At 40.6% G+C, this 18923-nt stretch overlaps 1 protein-coding gene across 1 annotated transcript; it reads right to left on the minus strand.

Moving 5' to 3' along the window:
- Positions 1-4: 4 nt before the first annotated feature.
- On the minus strand, positions 5-18072 carry LOC119895711 (forkhead box protein O1-A-like). Its single transcript, XM_038708988.1, has 4 exons — positions 17432-18072; positions 4470-4661; positions 2606-3813; positions 5-2511 (listed from the first exon to the last, which is right to left on the minus strand). The coding sequence occupies exons 1-3, from the start codon at positions 18017-18019 to the stop codon at positions 2629-2631; spliced, it is 1965 nt and encodes a 654-aa protein (XP_038564916.1). The 5' UTR covers positions 18020-18072; the 3' UTR covers positions 5-2511; positions 2606-2628.
- Between the last annotated feature and the right edge of the window lie 851 nt (positions 18073-18923).

The raw sequence follows: 18923 nt of genomic DNA on the forward strand, positions 1-18923 counted from the left end.
AACATTTTGTTTTTCTTCCTTTAATTGCAAGGTGATTTATGCATTGAATGGGTTACATAGAAAAATCTACATTCTTTCAAAAAAATACCTGGATGTGGATATCAAAGACAAAATAAGACTGTTCCATTTTTCCTGAAGAAATAATTGTAGGTTTCGTCATTTGTGTAATGTCAAAGATTTTACTATATTATACTTTGTTTTATAATGAAATGTAACAGACTCAAGCGCGTCTTTAAGATGAACAAAATCTCATTTGTGCAAGGTAGCTATTTGACCCATTATAAAAATGTTCCCACCACACATTCAGTTTTGATAAGCTTTTCAATATACAATATAATTCAATTATGTTTACTGAATTCCTTATTCCTATTCCTGTTTTTTATCTTTCAAAATTTATAATTTCTCACAAATTTGTGTTTAATTTAAAAGTATTTACTGTGCTGTCACAAAATACTTAGAAACTAATGGCTACAATCTTCAAGCACAAGAAAACACTTCCCTCTGAACAGGTCCAAACAGTATTAATCAAATACAAAAGAGAAAACAAAAAATATGTACAAAAATGAAAACACATTCAATAGGTTACTCAATGAGGAAAATTGCAGGAAAACTCCCTTCAACACATCAGAGGTCAAATATTTTGAGGTATGAGTGTTCATATATTTATTGATATAGTTTGGATTGAGATATGTAAACAACCATTTCTAACACAATCATACATACAGCATAATACTTCAGTATAATCCTAACTAGTCATGTAAACTCTTCATATACAAAAATGTACTACTAAAGAAAATTATATGTACATTATAAGTCCGTGAGACCATGTAGGCACAGTGAATTGGCACACTTCCTTTAAATTGTGTTTGGTAGAGTATACTCTTTGGTGCAAAAAACTGTAGCTGCTGCATATAAATCCTCTGCTGTGCTACTTAACTTTCAGTTGAGGATTTCATCATCAGCCTCTGCACTTACTGCTACTCCCACTTTATCACACAACACAAGTCAGGTGAATTCTCCAAAATGTCCCTTTTTCAGAAGGTGATAAAAACAGATTTGATTTTGACTGTTTTTAGAAGGCTATATCTCAAATGTATCTGTAATTTCTTTATTGGATATTAGTTTAATCAATCAAAATACAGCATCACAATATGTAACTCAAATACAGTATACTGGATACCACATAGGCACACATATTTTTACAAGCATACAAAGTACAAAGCAAGAATCCAACAGCTACAATTAGAATAAAAACATAAATAAATACCTTCACACACTATATGAATGATGAATTTATTTCATTCATTACAGACGCAGCTGGTCTCATGGTCACTAATGAAATCTAATGGTGAGGAGATATGGCTTATATCCAACTCAAGTGCTGAATTTGACAGCACTGTACCACATCTGTCTATAAACATTTAAATTGTGTGCACGCCAATGAGAATACTTTCAGGATTTATTGGTGTTTGTTTCATAATCTGCTATGCAGAATTGCCCAGAGGTCTATTCCTGTCCCTGTACATTACCTCTGGGTTATTTAAATTTAACTATTTTTAAAAAGTTAATACGTGTCACTATGCAGATGATACACCGCTTTATGTAGCATCTAAGCCTAATGTTCTCTCTTGACAATTAACACTTGCCATTAAAGGCTGGATGCTTTATCTTCTCAGATTGAACCCTTAAAAACTGAAATTCCTGTCACTGATCACACTATACAGAATGTCAGATTTGGCAGGTTTTTCATCCACTAGAATATCAAGTCCTCCTTTAAAGATTTGGGTGCTATTTTCAAATCATACAGACATTTTAAGCACTGGACCAAATACAGCTGCCCAAATTACCCCCAAATTGGCTCCTTTATCTAAAAGGAATTAAGTAAAGAACTGATTTTAAATCTTCTTTCATCACCTGCAGGGGAGTATGTGGTCAAAGCCTGACTTATAACTCAGGTTGTTGTGTCACCTCTGTACCCTGCAGTCTCAGGTATTCTCAGCTGGGCCTACTGATGGCTGCAAAGTTCAGTCTTAAAACAAAAAGTTCTTGTGCAGTGTTGGCCCAATGTCAGACTGGCCGCAAATCCTAGATTTTGAGAAATGATTTGAGCTCTACCTTTTTGTCAGGTACTCTGTAATATACTGCATTGTATGTATAAATGCATGAATCAACAAAAATAAACAATTATTTACATATTTCTGACAGGTATTTTTTGACAGGTTTTTGACAGGTAACTGTAAACAAGGCTACTTTGCTAAAGCAGACTTGTCCCTCATTCAATTTCTGAGCTATCTCAAAATATTATATTCTGTGATGAATTTTTTGTCTGCTCTGTCTTATTTCAGTATTGGGATATGAATGATAAACCTCTTTTGTTTACTCTCTTAATGTTGAGTAATAACATGCACTGTTATACTGTATATGGAGCTGCAACTTGGTGGAGAGTGATGGTGGTGGCTTCTTCCGATTTACATTTTCCAGTTTCTGAATGATGGTGATGCCGAAAAAAACCTTTGAGGGAGAATGGAAAATGTTCAGGGATAAGAAACATTATGAGAACATTTTATTTGTTAGTGTTAATATATGTACTTACTGTCCATCTCACCTGTTTGTGATCCACCATGTGTCCTAGCCTGACACCCAGCTATTCGTGGTGGTCTTCACCCTCTGGGGAAACCCATGAGGCCCAGCTGCGGGGTCAAAGTTAAAGTCCAGGGCCCCGCCATCCATGAGGGTCTCATGAAGGACAGTTTCCATGTCACATTCAAACCTCTCAAGGGACATATTGTCCAGGTCACTGGGCAGCCTCTCCTGATGACCGTGTGGGTGAACCGAATTAAGTGCCCTGTAGCCGTTGTTGCTACTGTAGCGTGCCGAAACATCATTAGTGTGTGCTGGGTGACCACGGGACAGCTGCATGCATGTCCTCAGGCTCGTCATTCGAGGGGGATGCCCTGAAAGACTAGTCAGACTAGTCAGGGGGATCATGTTACAGCTATTTAAGTCTCGTGAGGTTGAAGGGCCCTGGCTATGTATACCTTGTGGGTTTACATGAGGAACTGGGTGATTCTGAGAATGATTCATCATTTTTACTCCATTATGACCCCCCACATGGCTCTGGCTGCTGTAAGTGGGCATTAGGCAACCTCCCCTCCCAACCTGAGACACTTGTGTGTCCCTAGAGGGCATCATGTCCTTACTGGCATCTGCTTCTGAGGTCAGCAGCTCTTTGAGGAGGCCAGCAGGGCAGATGTACTGGCTCTCATAAGCCCCAAAGCCTGGCTTGGTCTCTGGAAGTGTCTGCATGGGAGTAGGGGACAGGGAGTTCATCCTCATCTGGCTGTACATGCACTTACGGTAGTCCTGCTGTGGGTGTGGTGTCAAGCCAGTGGAACTGTAGGGGCTACTCTGAAGCATAGCAGTATTTGAGGAATGTGAGGTGTCAGAACCCCGCTGGGGAGGTTTAGGAGACAGCAGGTTCAGGTTATCCAGCAGACTCTCCATGACGTTCTCCGAGCCATTATGGCCCATGGATCCGGCCACCTCAGACAGGCTGGGCAGGGTGGGGGTTATCTTGGTCCCCGCCGCTCCAGGATACATCATGTGGCCATCAGGCTCCCCCAGGTCATCCTGTTCAGAAGGGTAAGGTGAATGGCGACCACTCAGGGTGCTGGCGTCAGAGCTGGTGCGCGTCCTAAAAGAGCTCCAGGCTTCAAAGTCCTCATTACTGTGGGAGTTTGGGCTTCCCAGCCAGTTAGGGTACTGGGAGCCAGGGCTGCCTGCTCCTCCCTCAACCTCTTCCTGTAGAGCCATCTAAGGATAGAAAAATATTAAAACCTCACACACGCTGCCATAACAATTACCAGTGTATTATTAGCTTGCATCAAAATTCGATACCACTCTCATATCTGAAGCTTCCGCTATTAACTAGTTAGCTTAGCTTAGCACTGGAGAGGGAAACAGCCAGCCTAGCTCTCTCCAAAGGTAACAAAATCTGCAGTGACTTCTTGGAGTATTGTCATCACTGTGAGGTTGCGTGGCAATACTCCAAAGGGTCACTGAGCCTGGCCAAGATTCACGCATGTGCTGTTAAACTGCAAATTGTTGTTTTTACATTTTGGTTTTTGTGCGACTCAAACTAACAACATATAAAAATGTTAATTAGTGACCTTTAGAGGTACTGGCAGATTTTGTTACCTTCAAACAAAGCAAGGCTAGCTGTTTTCCCCTGTTTTCAGTCTATGCTAAGCTAGTTTATCCGGCACCTGGCTGTAGCTTCATATTTAATGGACAGATATATGAGCGGTATCAGTATTCTCATCTAACTATAAGCAGGAAAGCAATTAAGTGTATTTTATAAAATGTAAAACTACTCCTTTAACCTAGATTCAGCAGAATAGTGAGAATAAATATATGACTATAGATTGATGTTAATTATGTGTGTAGTGTTAACAAATGGGGAACTGTACCTTTTTCTTTGTGGCCCTTCCTCTGCTCTTGGCAAGCTTACTGTTGTTGTCCATGGAGGCAGCTCTACGCCGAGGTGACTTTCCATTCTTTCCCCCCTCTGGGTTCAGCATCCACCAGGAGCTTTTTCCTGTTCCCTCGTTCTGTATGCGCACAAAGCGGCTGTGCAGGGACAGGTTGTGTCTGATGGAGTTCTGGACAGGACAAAGGTGAATCCTTTGTAAGTTGTGGACGTCACAGTTATGTGTAGGCTACAATGCAGCTACAAGGCATCAAAATGACTGATCAATATTTCCCTTATGAATAATCCCCATATATACTAGGTGTATCAATAAAGTGTTGTTTAAAGGCATGAAAAGAAATTTTAGCCAAAGAAATGCTGACCCTCTGGTAAAAAAAGTAATTTCTCCCTAGATGCTTTTCAGTGGGAATTAAGTGAGAAGGTGTGTTGCTGCAGGGGACATGTTTGCTATTTTCCATACAGATCAGAGAAGAAGCTGGTAGTCAAGGGTGATGTCAAACCCAGCAGATGAACAGGAAGTATGCATATGTCCATATCCTCCGTTAACAATATTATATCTACTGAGGCTTTTCCACATCAGTCATTTTGGCACGAGGGAGCAAGGGATGAATGGGATATGTGGTGTCATTTATTTAACACTAAATAAATATTTGGTACCCTTGCAAGACAGATGGCAGTACAGCCAGAGTAAAGTATTTGTTACGGGATATGACGACGGATCAAACATGAAAGAAGCATGATTGGACAAGCTTAGCAATGTGTTGTTTGAAGCAAAAATTACTATCAAAAAGGACACCAAGATTTCTGGCAACAGGCGTAATGTAGGTAGACAAATGACCAATAGAGGGTATAATCTGATTAGTAGTGTGCTGGGGACAAATTACGAGGATTTCTGTTTTGTTAGAGTTGAGTTATAGAAAGTTTATTGACATCCAGGCTTTTATGTCAGTCAGGCAGGCCTGGAGGGAACACAGCACACTGGGACACATCGGGAGGTATAACTGAGTATCGTCCGCATAGCAATGGAAGGGAATACCATATCGGTGGATAATGTCACCCAGGGGGAGCATATAAATGGAAAACAAAAGAGGTCCGAGAATTGATCCTTGGGGCACACCGTAATAAACAGGAGAAAAGGTGGATTTAAAGTTGTTAATAGATTTACAGTACTTCCTGTTAGATAAATATGAGGCAAATCAGTCCAATATTGTGCCAGAGATGCCCACCCAACGACTCAGTCTATCTAACAAGATGCCATGTTCTATTGTGTCAAACGCAGCGGACAAGTCTAACGGTACCAGAATTTAAGACATGCCAGCATCCGCGTTCAATAGCAGGTTGTTAGTAACTTTTAAGAGAGCAGTCTCTGTACTGTGGTGAGGGGGAAAACCAGATTGGGATCTTTCAAAAATGTTGGATAATATCCAAGGGGCAGGTGGATGGCCTCATCTTTGACAGAGTCACAGTGAGTTCCAATAAATTAGTTGGGGAGAAGTAGCTCCAATAATCCTAATATATTTTATTTTTCCCACCTTTGTCATAAAGTGAGGAAGGAACTTTTCACAATCTGCGTCACTGTCAGCAAAAGCAGAGGGAGGAGTAGGATTTACTAAGAGACTGTGTTAAAAAGGAATCTAGGATTGTGCTTGTTGGTAGTGATAAGAGTAGAGAAATGGTGTGTCTTTTAACCATTGTATTATAGCAGATTAAAAGCTCTTTCATAGCTATGAAGTGTATTTGGAGACCAGATTTTCACAACTCATGCATGGCTGGCAGACTAAGCCTCTTTTTGAATGATTTTAAAATGCATTTTTATCACATTAAAGTATTTTAACTTTTAAGTATGTGTGTCATTTACTTTTTATTATCCTTTAAAGGTTCAATGTTTAAGTTTTAGTGGGATCTATTAGTTGGGGGTTGTGAATTGCAACCAGTGGCTCACAATGCATTCACGTGCTCCTCGGTTGATCCCACTTCCCGAGTTGTGAAGTTGTTCTTCCGATTTCAGTGTATGTTCATGTGCTCTTAAGCAACACTCAGACATGTAGTTCACTCTACGTGGACAACAAACTAACCGTTATAACCATATTACAAATGACATGTGTGCAAAATAGGTATATGCAATAAGATAATAGTTCTGCATTATTTCTCTTTTTGCAATAAAGATTTAAGGAGCAAAAAAAAGATTCTGAATAATCCGACACCGCATGAATGCGCCGCTCACCCCTCGCTTTCCCACAGCGCAGGAGAAGCTACGGTGGCCGACACGCTTTGTTGGCTCTTATGCTAAATAATACGTGTGGTCCTCCATTCGTCCAAATTTCTCTTCTTTACTTACTTCTAATAAACTAGTCGACTCCTACTACTACTACTACTTCTAACGTTACTTATTCTTTCTCTTCTTTGTACATATTCAATGTTGTGATGAAACACGCTCTGTAGAACCGTTTGTCTGTTACTGTAGAAACATGGCGGCGCAACATCGTGACGTCCATGTAAGGGGATACGTGGATATATAGATAGAAATGGCTCATTCTAAGGTAATGAAGACATAACGGTTTATTATGTAAGATCTTTATACACCACTGAAAACATAGTTATGTATATTATATTGCATTTCTGTCAATAGAGCCTCCTAAAAATTACACTGAACCCATAATTGCTTGTAGTTGAAGCTATGAATTGAACGCTTGCTTTGAAAAGTCCTACATCAGACTTTATCAGGGTGGTCATTCTACTCCCTACTCACTACAGGCCATAATCATAGTTTCCTGTGATTTCTGCCAAGTTTTATTTGTGCAGCCCTATCCCACTCTTCCACCAGCGGCAGTTCTGCCCTACCAAACTAAAAAGAAACAACACCGAGAAAATAAGAAAAGTGGGTCATTTTAGAAGTCATGTTGCAGAATATATTTTTGGTTCACACTGAAACATCTCTTACATTACCTTAAATGCACCTACAGTAAACTCACAGTGACTTTAGCTGATTGGTGACAGATACAAAATAAGAATCATCACAGCTGTTGGATAAATGCATAAAGATTCTCTGGGTATCTGTGGCTCAAACCAGGCTCCTAGTTTTTAAACTACACTACTGAAAGAACAGAAATAAAAAACACTCTCCTGAATAAGACAGTCTGTATTCTTTTGAGTTTAACCAACTGGCTCCCTTTTTTTGTACGTGGTCACATTTGTCCTTGTGCTAACATGTATACACCTAAAGCCTCACTCAGTCCATTTTCTCTAATGCTATGTTATGAACCCTAAAAAGGATGCAGAGGTGCCTCCTGCGGTAATTTTCTCAGGAAGAAAAACATTGATGCTTGAGTAGCAGAGAGACAGTCACACAGGATGGCGACGTACTGTACAGGCTGGTCTCTCTGGACAAAATCTTCCTAATATGCGAGTCATTGCTGCACTGGATGGTGGGTACATTAAAAGACCAAAGCACAACACAAGACGCACTAGCAGGGAATTTCCCCTCGATACCCATGTGAATGCAGCTCCCTGCAGTTAGTAAGGCCAGATGTCCCCAACCACAGGATTCAACAGGGATATACAAAGCATGGGGATAAAGACACTCACATTCAAAACAATAGATGAATTGTCTGAGCGTGTCTCTGAAATGTTGGTCTTGGGTTGGCTTTTAGGCTTTTGGCAAATGCATTCAGTGCATATTAGTCATCCAAATATGACTCATATTAATATGATAGAATTATATCATATATCATTTTATATTGAGGATGGCTCTATAAAGTGATAAAACAAATACAGTTTAAATCATTTTATGCAGCTGCAAGATCCAGACATAGACCAAAATGATACTTCAAATAATTGTAGAAATATGGGTGCCATATGAAAGCAGTGAACCACGGTTAAGTTCAACCTCAAACTATACATCAACAGTAGCCTTGTAAAGCGGGGCAGCGGAGTTGTGCATGAATGAAAAAACTTTACTGAAAAAGAAAGCGAGGGGAGGTTACAGAGTTCGAAGCGAGGATGGGGAGGGTGACAGAGTGAGATGTTTTTGCCGGCAGAGCTTGGGTCAGTGAGTTCACTGTGTGCTGAACACGAGCTCCTCAGCCGCTGCTGACAGAGACATGCACACAGGTTGGATGGAGCAGGAACAGAGAGAGGAGAAGCATCAGATGCGACGTGCTGGGTCGGACCGTCAGCTTTCTGGCTCAGAACAAGTACAACAGAACCGCCCCACCCCCATTCTCCTGAACCGGACCCTCCCTTCTCTTCCATTGACTTTTAAATAAGGCTTCCTGTGTCAGAGGACATCCTGCACATACAGACTGGAGAGACCTGAAGTGGAGTTAACACTCACTGCATGGCCACAAAATACAATGCTCAATCTGACTTGTACCTCATTTGATTCATGACCTTTTCTCACCATTTTTTTCTCTTTTTACATGATCTCAATCTGTAACTGAAGACAGGAAATGAGTCATTAGTGGAGGACCTGAGATCTGAGCAGTGTGTTGCACAGTCTGCACAGTATGAAAACCAACTTTTATTCCACTAACCAAACGACATGCTCACACACGGCTGAGATCACTAGTGATATGCAAATGTCTACAGCCTACAATAGATCATGGGCTGCATGACTGAGCCCTGGGAAGGGGCATTCTCTACTCCGCCTGGGATAATCCTTGTCTGAGACAGACCTCACCTCAGACCAAAAAGAACAAAAGACATCCCCTGACTCACTTATTCAGGAGGTGCCCCATTCACACATTAGGCTACTTACCACTAAAAGCCCGACCCAAGGTGGCCTATATGTATCATTGTTGCTAAACTTGTTTATAAAACGTATTGTTATGGCCTTCACTTTTAACCAACTTTGAAGTAGCAAAAGATATGCACCTGTGGCTTCATGACAGCTCATGTGAATGTGGGGCATTAAGAAATCTACATGATTTTCATTGATCTTTCTTGGCGACCAGGGAAGTTCCCAGGCACAGATTATGGAGGCCTGTAAGTGACATAAATGTTTAGGAGATCTATTGTATAATTACAGCGCAATTTGCGTGATCCAACACAAGCTTGAACACAAGCTAAGGTGCATTACATACAGTACATTACAAAATATTGAGGGCAAAGGCTTGAGGACAAAATTGTGTTGCATTGTGTTTGTGGGGGTGGGGTCATGTCAGTTGATTTTTGTGTGCTTAAAATGTGTTAAGTCTATTATGCATCATTCCTTGCAATGTAAGAATCAATTCTTCCTAATAAATCTTACGTGCTAATACAATACATTGTTCTCTTTCCCATCAAATAGAAAGCTCTGCTGCATCTGACACACAAACTGGCACTACACTAAAGAATATGTGTGTTTTAAGTCACACTGGTCCCAGGTCATCAGACGCAATGATGCCAGACATGGAAGGCCTTTTTGCTTCTGACAAAATCTATTTTCAGATTGCCCTCAGAAATGCCACATGTTGAACAGCACACCGTGAATGCAGTGCAACAGTTGTTTCTCTACAGACTGAGTTGCTGTGAGGCCTCCTGCTGCTACCCAGCTCAGATACATGGTGGCACTGAAGAAGACCTGCATTAGGTTATGGAGAATCACCCAGACCTCTTACAACTCTGTAAATGTACCCAATAATCTCTAAAATCATCTGTTATATCATCAAGACAAACTGCCGCAGCGTGAAATGACTCCTCCTACTGGACTTCAAAACAATCGAATTGACACAGCTGCTGTTTCTTGTGTAGTGAAGCATGAGGCTTGCAGTAACGGTCACAGGATAAGTAAACAAACAAGGCCCAGTTGCAGGGACAGGTGCAGCCACAGTGAAAGTGGCCTCACTTGCAACTGGTCCAAACGTTTTACATACAGCGCCAGACATAACCACAGACAGGACAGAGGATCCCCCAGGAGGCCGACTGCTGGATACCAGCTGCCACTCAAATCAGTAGCTCGGTTTTATATTAATGATGAGGCCTGACATTAAGTTAGTAATGACAGACTGGAGGGAAAACAAGAATGACTTTAAATTTGCATGCAGCCTACTACACGTAGTGGCCTGATGTAGGTACAGGTCTGGTATTACCAGTGGCTTTTGGTGCTATTGTTAACTTATGCTTGCACACTTTAGATATCGCTGTGTTTCTGACATTTCTATAACCAATTGCTGACTTTATAACCCTTCTATACTTGTGCAAATAACTTACAAAAGTAAAACTTGACCTAAACACACAGGGTTTATTGAAATGTTCATCTGTGACATGCTAAAATTTCAGAAGTATAATAATTTAGTAACATCACGCAGAAATGTCTACTTAAAGTTTGCAAGCATTAGCTCAGATGTGCCACCATTAGCTAGTCATGGTAATACCAGACCAAGTAAGGCTTTAGCAGCAAAAACCCTGAGCATATAATGGTGTGGTTTATTACTCATGAATTCAATGGTTCATTTTTAAGAGTAAGAATGTGTTTATTCTTCTTTTAAAAGTTATAGTCTCACTTCAAGCTACGGTTAAAGTTAAAGCTATGGTAGTTTTATTATTTTGCAGTGATTTAGTGTCACATAACCTTTTTTTATTTTCTCACTTTGAATCAGAGCTTCAATGACTGGTTTTGTGTTGCTTCTGCCCAAAGGTTTTTAACAAAATCTGTAGAGAATGAGAGAACACAGAATTGTCCATAAATCACATTAACAGTGATATAAGGATTAAATGCTAATCTGTGCCAATGGCCACAAGGAGTTCAGTTGTGGCAAACTACTTGACCAGTTGATTGTGTAGCTCACTATGTCAATGCTTAGAGCTGCTAAATAAAAAAATGGAAACATCATCTAATTTATAAAAGAGGACATATAACCTGCTAGATGCCTGACAATGAATCAGAACTGTTATCTTTAATTACTGCTGTCACATTACTACTATTACAAAGCAGTCAGATATCTGGTGTAAATAAGAGAATAAGGGAGCACACAAACTTGCAGAGATTACAGTAAAAGGACAAGCCACTTCCTGACAGTGTCTTCCTGTGCACCCCTCCCCCCCTTTCTCCTCTGACCTAGGAAGCGCAAGCGGAGTTGAAAATGAGCGTGGGACCTGAGTTTTCTGTTACAGGGCAGTAAAAAGGAGAGCGCGGCTGCAGAAGAAGAAGAGCCCTCCAGCTCAATGTGGAGAGCAAGTCGCCTCTTTGTGGCTCCAGACACAATGCTACTTGACTACTTCATTAACCCTGAGCATGAAACTGGGTGACTTACTTCTGCAATGGCTTCATAGTGGGGCCATGAAAAGGAACGGAGAGCTTTGTGTTAGGAGATAAGTTTTAGATAAACAAGTAGGATTGAGACAAGTGAGAATGACAGCCAGAGTTAAACATCCTCATGTGATGTGCTATTGACCAAAAAAAAGACACGCAATCATATTTTAATATTCAGAAATACCAAGGTGATTAAAAACTTGTCTAATCTTTCTCAGCCTAATCTTGAGAGTGGCACACATTTTTGCGCACTTTATAGGGTAAAAAGGCCAACTTGTTGTTTGCAGGATTGGACACTAATCTCAATTACTCTTGATCCTCTTTCTATTTCTTCACTCCATATTTCTTAGACGCTCTTTGTCATTTATATTTTGCACAATAGCTTTGAGTCCAGGTTCTTTTCTGAACTTAATATAGAGGGGGATTATTGTCCTGCGCTGGCTGGAGGACAATTCAGAAACCCACATGTCACAGATTCCACAGACACACACATGTGTAGGCAGCAGACTGTACACAGGCTTTAGCCCACAGCCAGCCAGTCAGCTGACTGACCACCCCCCTCCCTTCCCTCAAGCCACGGTCGCTCCTCTTTGAAAGCCCCTGCCCCAAGCCTCCCTTTCTTCATGGGGTTACTTGAAGCTTTCAGTGGGCCTCTTAAGTTGAGGGTCAGCCTCCTTTTTTAACCTTGTGATCCCAAGACAAATAGCTGGCAGTTATTCTGTTTTTTTTCCCTTTCCACTTTTAGCTGCTGTTAAATCTTCTCAGCTCTGTGTCCCCAAACTGAGTTCACTAACACCCTTTAAAAATGTACCCTTTAACAACTAAAACTCTAGAATCTCATTAATACTCTAATTTTACGGACTGCTCACCGCTCTGTGAACCCAATGACACTGCTAACTTGCATGATGTTTAGCAAGTATAGTGTTAACCATGTTCAACATCTTAGTTCAGTGCATTAGCGGCCCCATCATCTACAATCAAACACACAACCTGCACTCAGTCCACACTTCCACTATAGCAGGCACTTACATCCGCTGTCACTTGATCTGGGGGATGTTGTTCAAACTGAACTCAGCTCATCCTGAATAAATACCGTCAGTGTTGTCTGTCACTAGTCTCCACAGTGGTCATATGCAAACATCAGGCACCAGACAGCTCAATCAACAGGCTATTGATTTGACTAGAAACCAGCTTTTACGCACTTCATAACCTTTAAAAAGATTAACTGTAGATAAAATACTTTCTTGTGATTAACATGTTTTGAAACACCTCAGACCTTTGGTGCCAGTTAAAGTCAGTGGTGCTACTTTCTGTTCCATTATTTAAGGTCACAGTTCACTGAGAAAAACAGTGCCATTACTTTGAATGCCAACTTTCACAGAGATGGGCTGTATTGCAATTAAATTATTTAATATACATATGTATTTACTTTTGAGTATTTTGTATTGTTCTGGTCAGAAAAAATAATTAATATGTAATTTTATTCTCGAATAAGAGTTTTTTATCCCCAGGTTTAAACTGAGGAAGTAAACTGTACAACAATTAGCCTCAATCTTTGGCTAAATGCTTACACGTCCTTTAAGGTTAGACCCATATTGAGACTATTAATCCCTAAAATGTGATAATATCCGTTTGTAAAGAATATATATTAATATTTTCAAATTACAAATTACTTGTAATTTTATTAAATACACTCATTGTATTGTCATTTGTAGCAAGATACTTTTTGATGTATTTGTGCCCATCTGTGACTGTACACTCACAGACCCACCAATATCCCAGGGGAACCAGTCCTCCCAGTTGGCAGGGGCCCTCTCTTGTGACAAAGGCACCGTGATCAGTAAGCAGCCACACAATTTTTAGAGAGAAAACAAAAAACTCTCTATGACCTGAGGGAGACAGGAAGCTCTAGAGGCAGCAGCAGCATCGCCCTCACCCTGCCCTCCACCCACCTTCAGTTTTCTAGGTGGAGCTGTATAATCACTGAGGTTCAAACTCAACGCCCTCCACCCACCATGAGGTCTCTGGCGTGTCTCTATCTGTCATTACAATCAGGAACGCTCATGCATGTGGATTTTAAAGTCAATACATAGGCCAGGATATGACACCAAACATAATAATAAGCAGACTGATGATTTATTTTATGGCAGGAATGCTCAAATGGAATAAAATGACTTCATATAGAATTAGATGCACAAACATGATCCATATATGGTCTCTCCTATTGGCTTTTTCCAGCCCTGACCCTCATGTTTTGCAGGGCGGGGATGTTAACACATGGCACTGTTTTCCATCCACTCGGCAGGAAATGCATCATAGTTCATTGTGGGGGAACTGTTGTGTTTTTTTAACAGGAAAGTGTAAAAATAACTATTAGTTGGTGGTTCCAAGGCCCAGAGAGTATGCCAACATTTAGGAATGCAGAGGTTGAAGTAGAGATGTGTTGATTTAATAGTAAAGATAAACAAGCTGGAGCTATTGTTCTTGATGGAAATCCATGAGGCCTTTGCTGCTTCATTGAATGGCACACAATGAAAAGAGTGGCTAGCAGCAGAAGAATGTTTCCCTCTAACAATGAGTTTGGGCTGTGAGAAAAATGCTTACTTAAAGTAAATAACAAAAAGGGTTTTCGTTTTGGATATTAAAAAATTAAACCCAATATTAGGAGCAGCAGGGGCAGGTAGATGATCCGCGTTCATGTTTTGGAAACTGCTTAAGTGCCCTTGACCAAGCCAGTGAACACTGACAATACAAGCGCCAAAGGGGCTGATCTATAGCTGACCTTGCGTTGGAAGCAATGTCATAAAAAAAAATGCCTATTGTCATAAATTAGATGGTCTCTGTATTTTATTGGCAGTAAAACGGGACTCATTTTTTATCTTTTCCAAAGTTGTGTTCAACAAATGTGGGATATTTATTAATATACAGGCACCTAATTAGCTATGAGGATAAAACAAACAGGCTGACTTATCATAAACTTTAAACACGACTGAGAGTATACAGCCATACTAGTAGTAACTGGTATAGTGTTTAACATGTTCACAATCTTAGTTTAGCATGTTAGCATGCTACCATTTTGTAATTAAGAGAAAACACTAAAAAGTAGATGGGATGGGAATGGCATTAGTTTTGCAGGTAAAAAACCAAAGTGTCTGATGGTTGCGCTAGATTAAAAGTTAAAGGATTACATCCATCCATCCATCCACCGTCAACCGCTTATCCTGCGTACAGGGTCGCGGGGGGCTGGAGCCAATCCCAGCTGCCATCAGGCGAAAAGTGGGGTACACCCTTGACAGGTATTATTTTTACTTCCAGAATGACATGTTAAAGACACAGCGCTGTTGGCTGATTGGCCGATCGGTTGGTTGAACTTCTGGTTAGATGTCATTGATTGTTGTAGCTATTGTTAGTTTATAGTCATTCATATACACATTTTGGATTCTAAAATCAGTAAAAGTAAAATAAAAGACGTAATAAAGAACTTAAAGGCATTATTCAAGGAGCTGCCCGTTAATTACAGATCATGGCGCTGAAAGGACAATTGGCCTTATTATGAAAAGTCTAACTCTCTGAGCTCCACTTGAACAAACACCTTCAGCAAAAGGCCTGAGAGAGGGCAGAGAAGGAAGAGATAGGATAACGAGCAGCAATCCCTTTCTCCAAGCTGTTGCATCCGCTGAGGAAACTCTAGAAGACAGGGACACAAAGATATGAGTGCACTGCTCAGGAATGGAGGATGTTTGACGTTTTTCCCAACATTCCCGTCTCTTAGCTCCTTCCCCTCCGACACACTCCCCAACACTGATTGAGCTGTTTGTGTCACCTCCTGTTATTGTCGGGGGAGCTCCGAACACTTTACTCTATGATGCTTCCCCGGCAAAGCTCTGTCTACATTCCCACCAGCCAGCGCACCGATACGTGACAAAGTGTAGTAGAATGACTGCAGAAAGACTAAGAAAAGGAGGAAAGGGAGTTTTAGCAGAGCCATAAGTCATAATCCAAGCTGTGATCAAGCTTTTCACATGGGGGTGTAAAACAATGGAAACTATATTTGATAGAGGTTGACGAAGGCATTTCCTGACATAACTTTGAAATTACGCCTCATGAGAATGTACGGGTTACAGGAAGGGTTGCAGAGCTGAAATGTGAATTTGACTAAAATTCTGTTAGTGAGTGCAGATTTTAATTAGCGTCTACATTGGGTGCAAGAATTTCTCTGTTTGCTTTTGTCCTCAGTTCATTTCTATCCATCACAGCTGAGTAACGTCCTCACCCGTCAAGACAATATTATGACCTGGATTAACTTTTTACTAAATATTTCCAATACATTTCCAGGCCAGAAAGTTTAGTCTAGTTTTTTTTCAGGACTGTACCAGGTTTTGCATGACTGTTGATAATACTAGATAGGTTAAGACTAAGGTTTGTTCAGGAATAGTTCTAATAATCTGAGTTGATCTACACCATATTCCTGCACATTATTCTCCTCATTTAAACCAAATTTCAACCATCACTCTGACAAGCCTCTACTGCCTGGCATATAATAAAGCTGAAACAGGCCTCAGTATTGTCCATACTAAACATGTCCATTATTTTGGCAGCGTTCTACTTCAGGACTGTGCAGAGCAAAACATTCTCAGGCACATGTATGGGATGTTTGCTGGTCCTCACTGACAGCAGAGAGGCGTGTGCACCGACAGAGTAAACTACTCCAAAACTTCAAAGGCCAGAAGCCAAATTCAAGAGTTACTGTTGAACATTTGTGAAACTGTGTTCATGAACTTTTTAAAAACCTATTTACACAAAGAAAAGGTTATTAAAAATAGGTAATTATTTTCCTAATATTAATTTTCCCAATATGTTAACTTTCCCAAACCAAGTTAACATATTGTTGTCTTGATGGGATCAAAGTATTAATTAAAAAGAAAAAAAATATATATATACACACAAATATATAGGTCAGAAAAGTGCTGGTCCACTCTGCGGGTTACATTGCTCAGTCATGCTGAACTGACCACATCACTGACTAGTGAGAAAAAAAACACACATGTTACTAATAACATAGAATAAAGCCATCATTAATTTTGATCTATTAGACCTGGGATTTTCCTACTGTGACATGTGAAAATGTTTGGAGAACAGGCTATTAACCCCTTTATTCTTATATTCATATATCATTCATACCTTGGCCTTTGTATAATAATGTATTGTGTATTATATATCATATTGTATATATAATATTTAATTACTGCTTAAGCACGTCTGGTTAAATGCTCTTTGCATTTCATTGCTTTGTACTTAGTTAAATGCACAATCTAATCTAATATTATACAACAGTAAAATAAGATCTCAGTGTTTACTGACTTAACTGACCTTTTACTGGGGTTTTTGTTTAAGTAGAACTACAGAAGCAATGAATCTGCATGCTACTTAATGGGACAAGAGGCAGAAGACATCCCCAGCATTTATGGGACTTTGCTCTCTCTCTCTCTTTGCTCACTATAGGCTAACGTGCAATGATCTGGCATCTAAATTCAACACATTTCTACTTACTGCACAATAATGTAGTTTTGGTTTGGTTGGTGGTAAAGGACTTAAAAGGTCACATCGCAACCATCAAACCATCTCATGTTCATCATCACTCAACCAGATGCTTACGTGCGCGCGCCCTCACACTGACAACAATAAGCCCTCACGTGCACACAGACACTCACCTTCCAGCCCGCGGAACTATTACTGTCTCCTTTATCCTTGAAGTAAGGCACATTCTTGACCATCCAGTCGTAAATCTGAGACAGTGTCAGCCTCTTCTCAGGTGAGCTGTCTATCGCCTTGGTAATCAGGTCAGCGTACGACATGTTGCCCCAGGCGTTACGACGGGACGTGCTGCTCTTCCTCTGGCCGGAGCTGCCCAAAGGTGCGACCCCGGGAGGAGGCACCTGTTGCTGAGGAGGCAGCTGCAGACCCGGGAGCTGCTGCTGCTGCTGCCGCTGAAGATGGTGCCGGTGGTGGTGGGGATGTAGATTCACACCGTCTCCCTCCCGACACTGAAAATCATTGCAGGGCACTGGCGGTTTGTGCTCTGTATACTCCTCATAATCTTCCTCTAACAAGCCGAGGTTACTGATGAAGTCGGTGTTTCCTCCCGGCTCCTGCTTCACCGACGGTGCCGGGGAGGAAGTGTTGGAGCTGGCCGGGTCGTTGAGCTCCGGTCGTTGCAGCGGCCAGGTGCAGGACCGTGGGCGGGAGAGAGGCTCAAATTCCGGGTCTATTTCGACTTGTGGTGGCGGTACCTCAGCCATGTCAGAGTCAAACCCGGCTCTCAGTGTCTCACAGACACTCACATAAAAAAAAAAAAAAAAAAAAAAAAAAAATATATATATATATATATATATATATATATATATATATTTGTGTATATATATATATATATATATATATATATAGCCTAATTAATGGGGGAGGAAAACCCCACAGGTAAAAAGAAAATGTTGCGTTTACACACCAGATCCCAGCACAAAGCCAGACAAGATAAGAGAGGTTTGTAGTTAAAAGAGTTTCAGCTCACACCATCCTGCACCGATTAGTTGCAACTCTCAAGTCTGCCGCTCTGTCAGTAATAACACTCATACACAGTCTGATGCTGCCTTCAGGGTCCACTCACAGGCTCCGTCTTCTGAGTTCTACAAATTGATGGTGCATGCTGGTGCTCTTTGGTTTTGTAATCGTGCCTAAATTGACCCTGTTTTAAATAGAATGTGCTGTGCTTTACAATAAAATTGCAGTCGAGCTTAGATAATTACTTAGTAGTTAATTAGCACACATTTAGCCTATATTATAGCTATTATATATTACATATATAGCTATTATCCGTGGCTAGTAGCCTATGAACTCCTTAGCATTTTATGGATGGTTATTAGGAGCTGTACTGTGCATGAGTTATGCATTTTCTGCTATTAATAGGCTTAACTGTGCTGGATGCACATAACTGTGCATCCATCTTCATGTTTCTCTGCATTTAAGTACTGTCAAAATGTGTTGGAATTACAAGAGAAGTTAATGACCCAAGAAAATGCAATGACAGAGTTGAAGGAGATGTGGTGGGGTTGAGGTGGCAGAATGAGTGTGCAGCAAGTTCTAATTGCTTATGGATAAATGATAAGTTATTTGCATCATTTATTGCATTATTTGTATCCATAACTGGGT

This window comes from Micropterus salmoides, unplaced genomic scaffold (genome assembly GCF_014851395.1).
Source record: "Micropterus salmoides isolate LMB-PRFRI ecotype aquatic unplaced genomic scaffold, ASM1485139v1 Ms_hic_scaffold_9, whole genome shotgun sequence".
Classification (NCBI taxonomy): Eukaryota; Metazoa; Chordata; class Actinopteri; order Centrarchiformes; family Centrarchidae; genus Micropterus; species Micropterus salmoides.

Coding starts and splice junctions, on each gene's coding strand:
- LOC119895711 (XM_038708988.1), bottom strand. CDS start 18,019: ATGGCTGAGGTACCGCCACCACAAGTCGAAATAGACCCGGAATTTGAG. Junction 4,662..17,431: donor ATAGTTCCGCGGGCTGGAAG/GTGAGTGTCTGT, acceptor TGTCCTGTCCAG/AACTCCATCAGACACAACCT. Junction 3,814..4,469: donor GAAGGGCCACAAAGAAAAAG/GTACAGTTCCCC, acceptor TTCTATCCTTAG/ATGGCTCTACAGGAAGAGGT.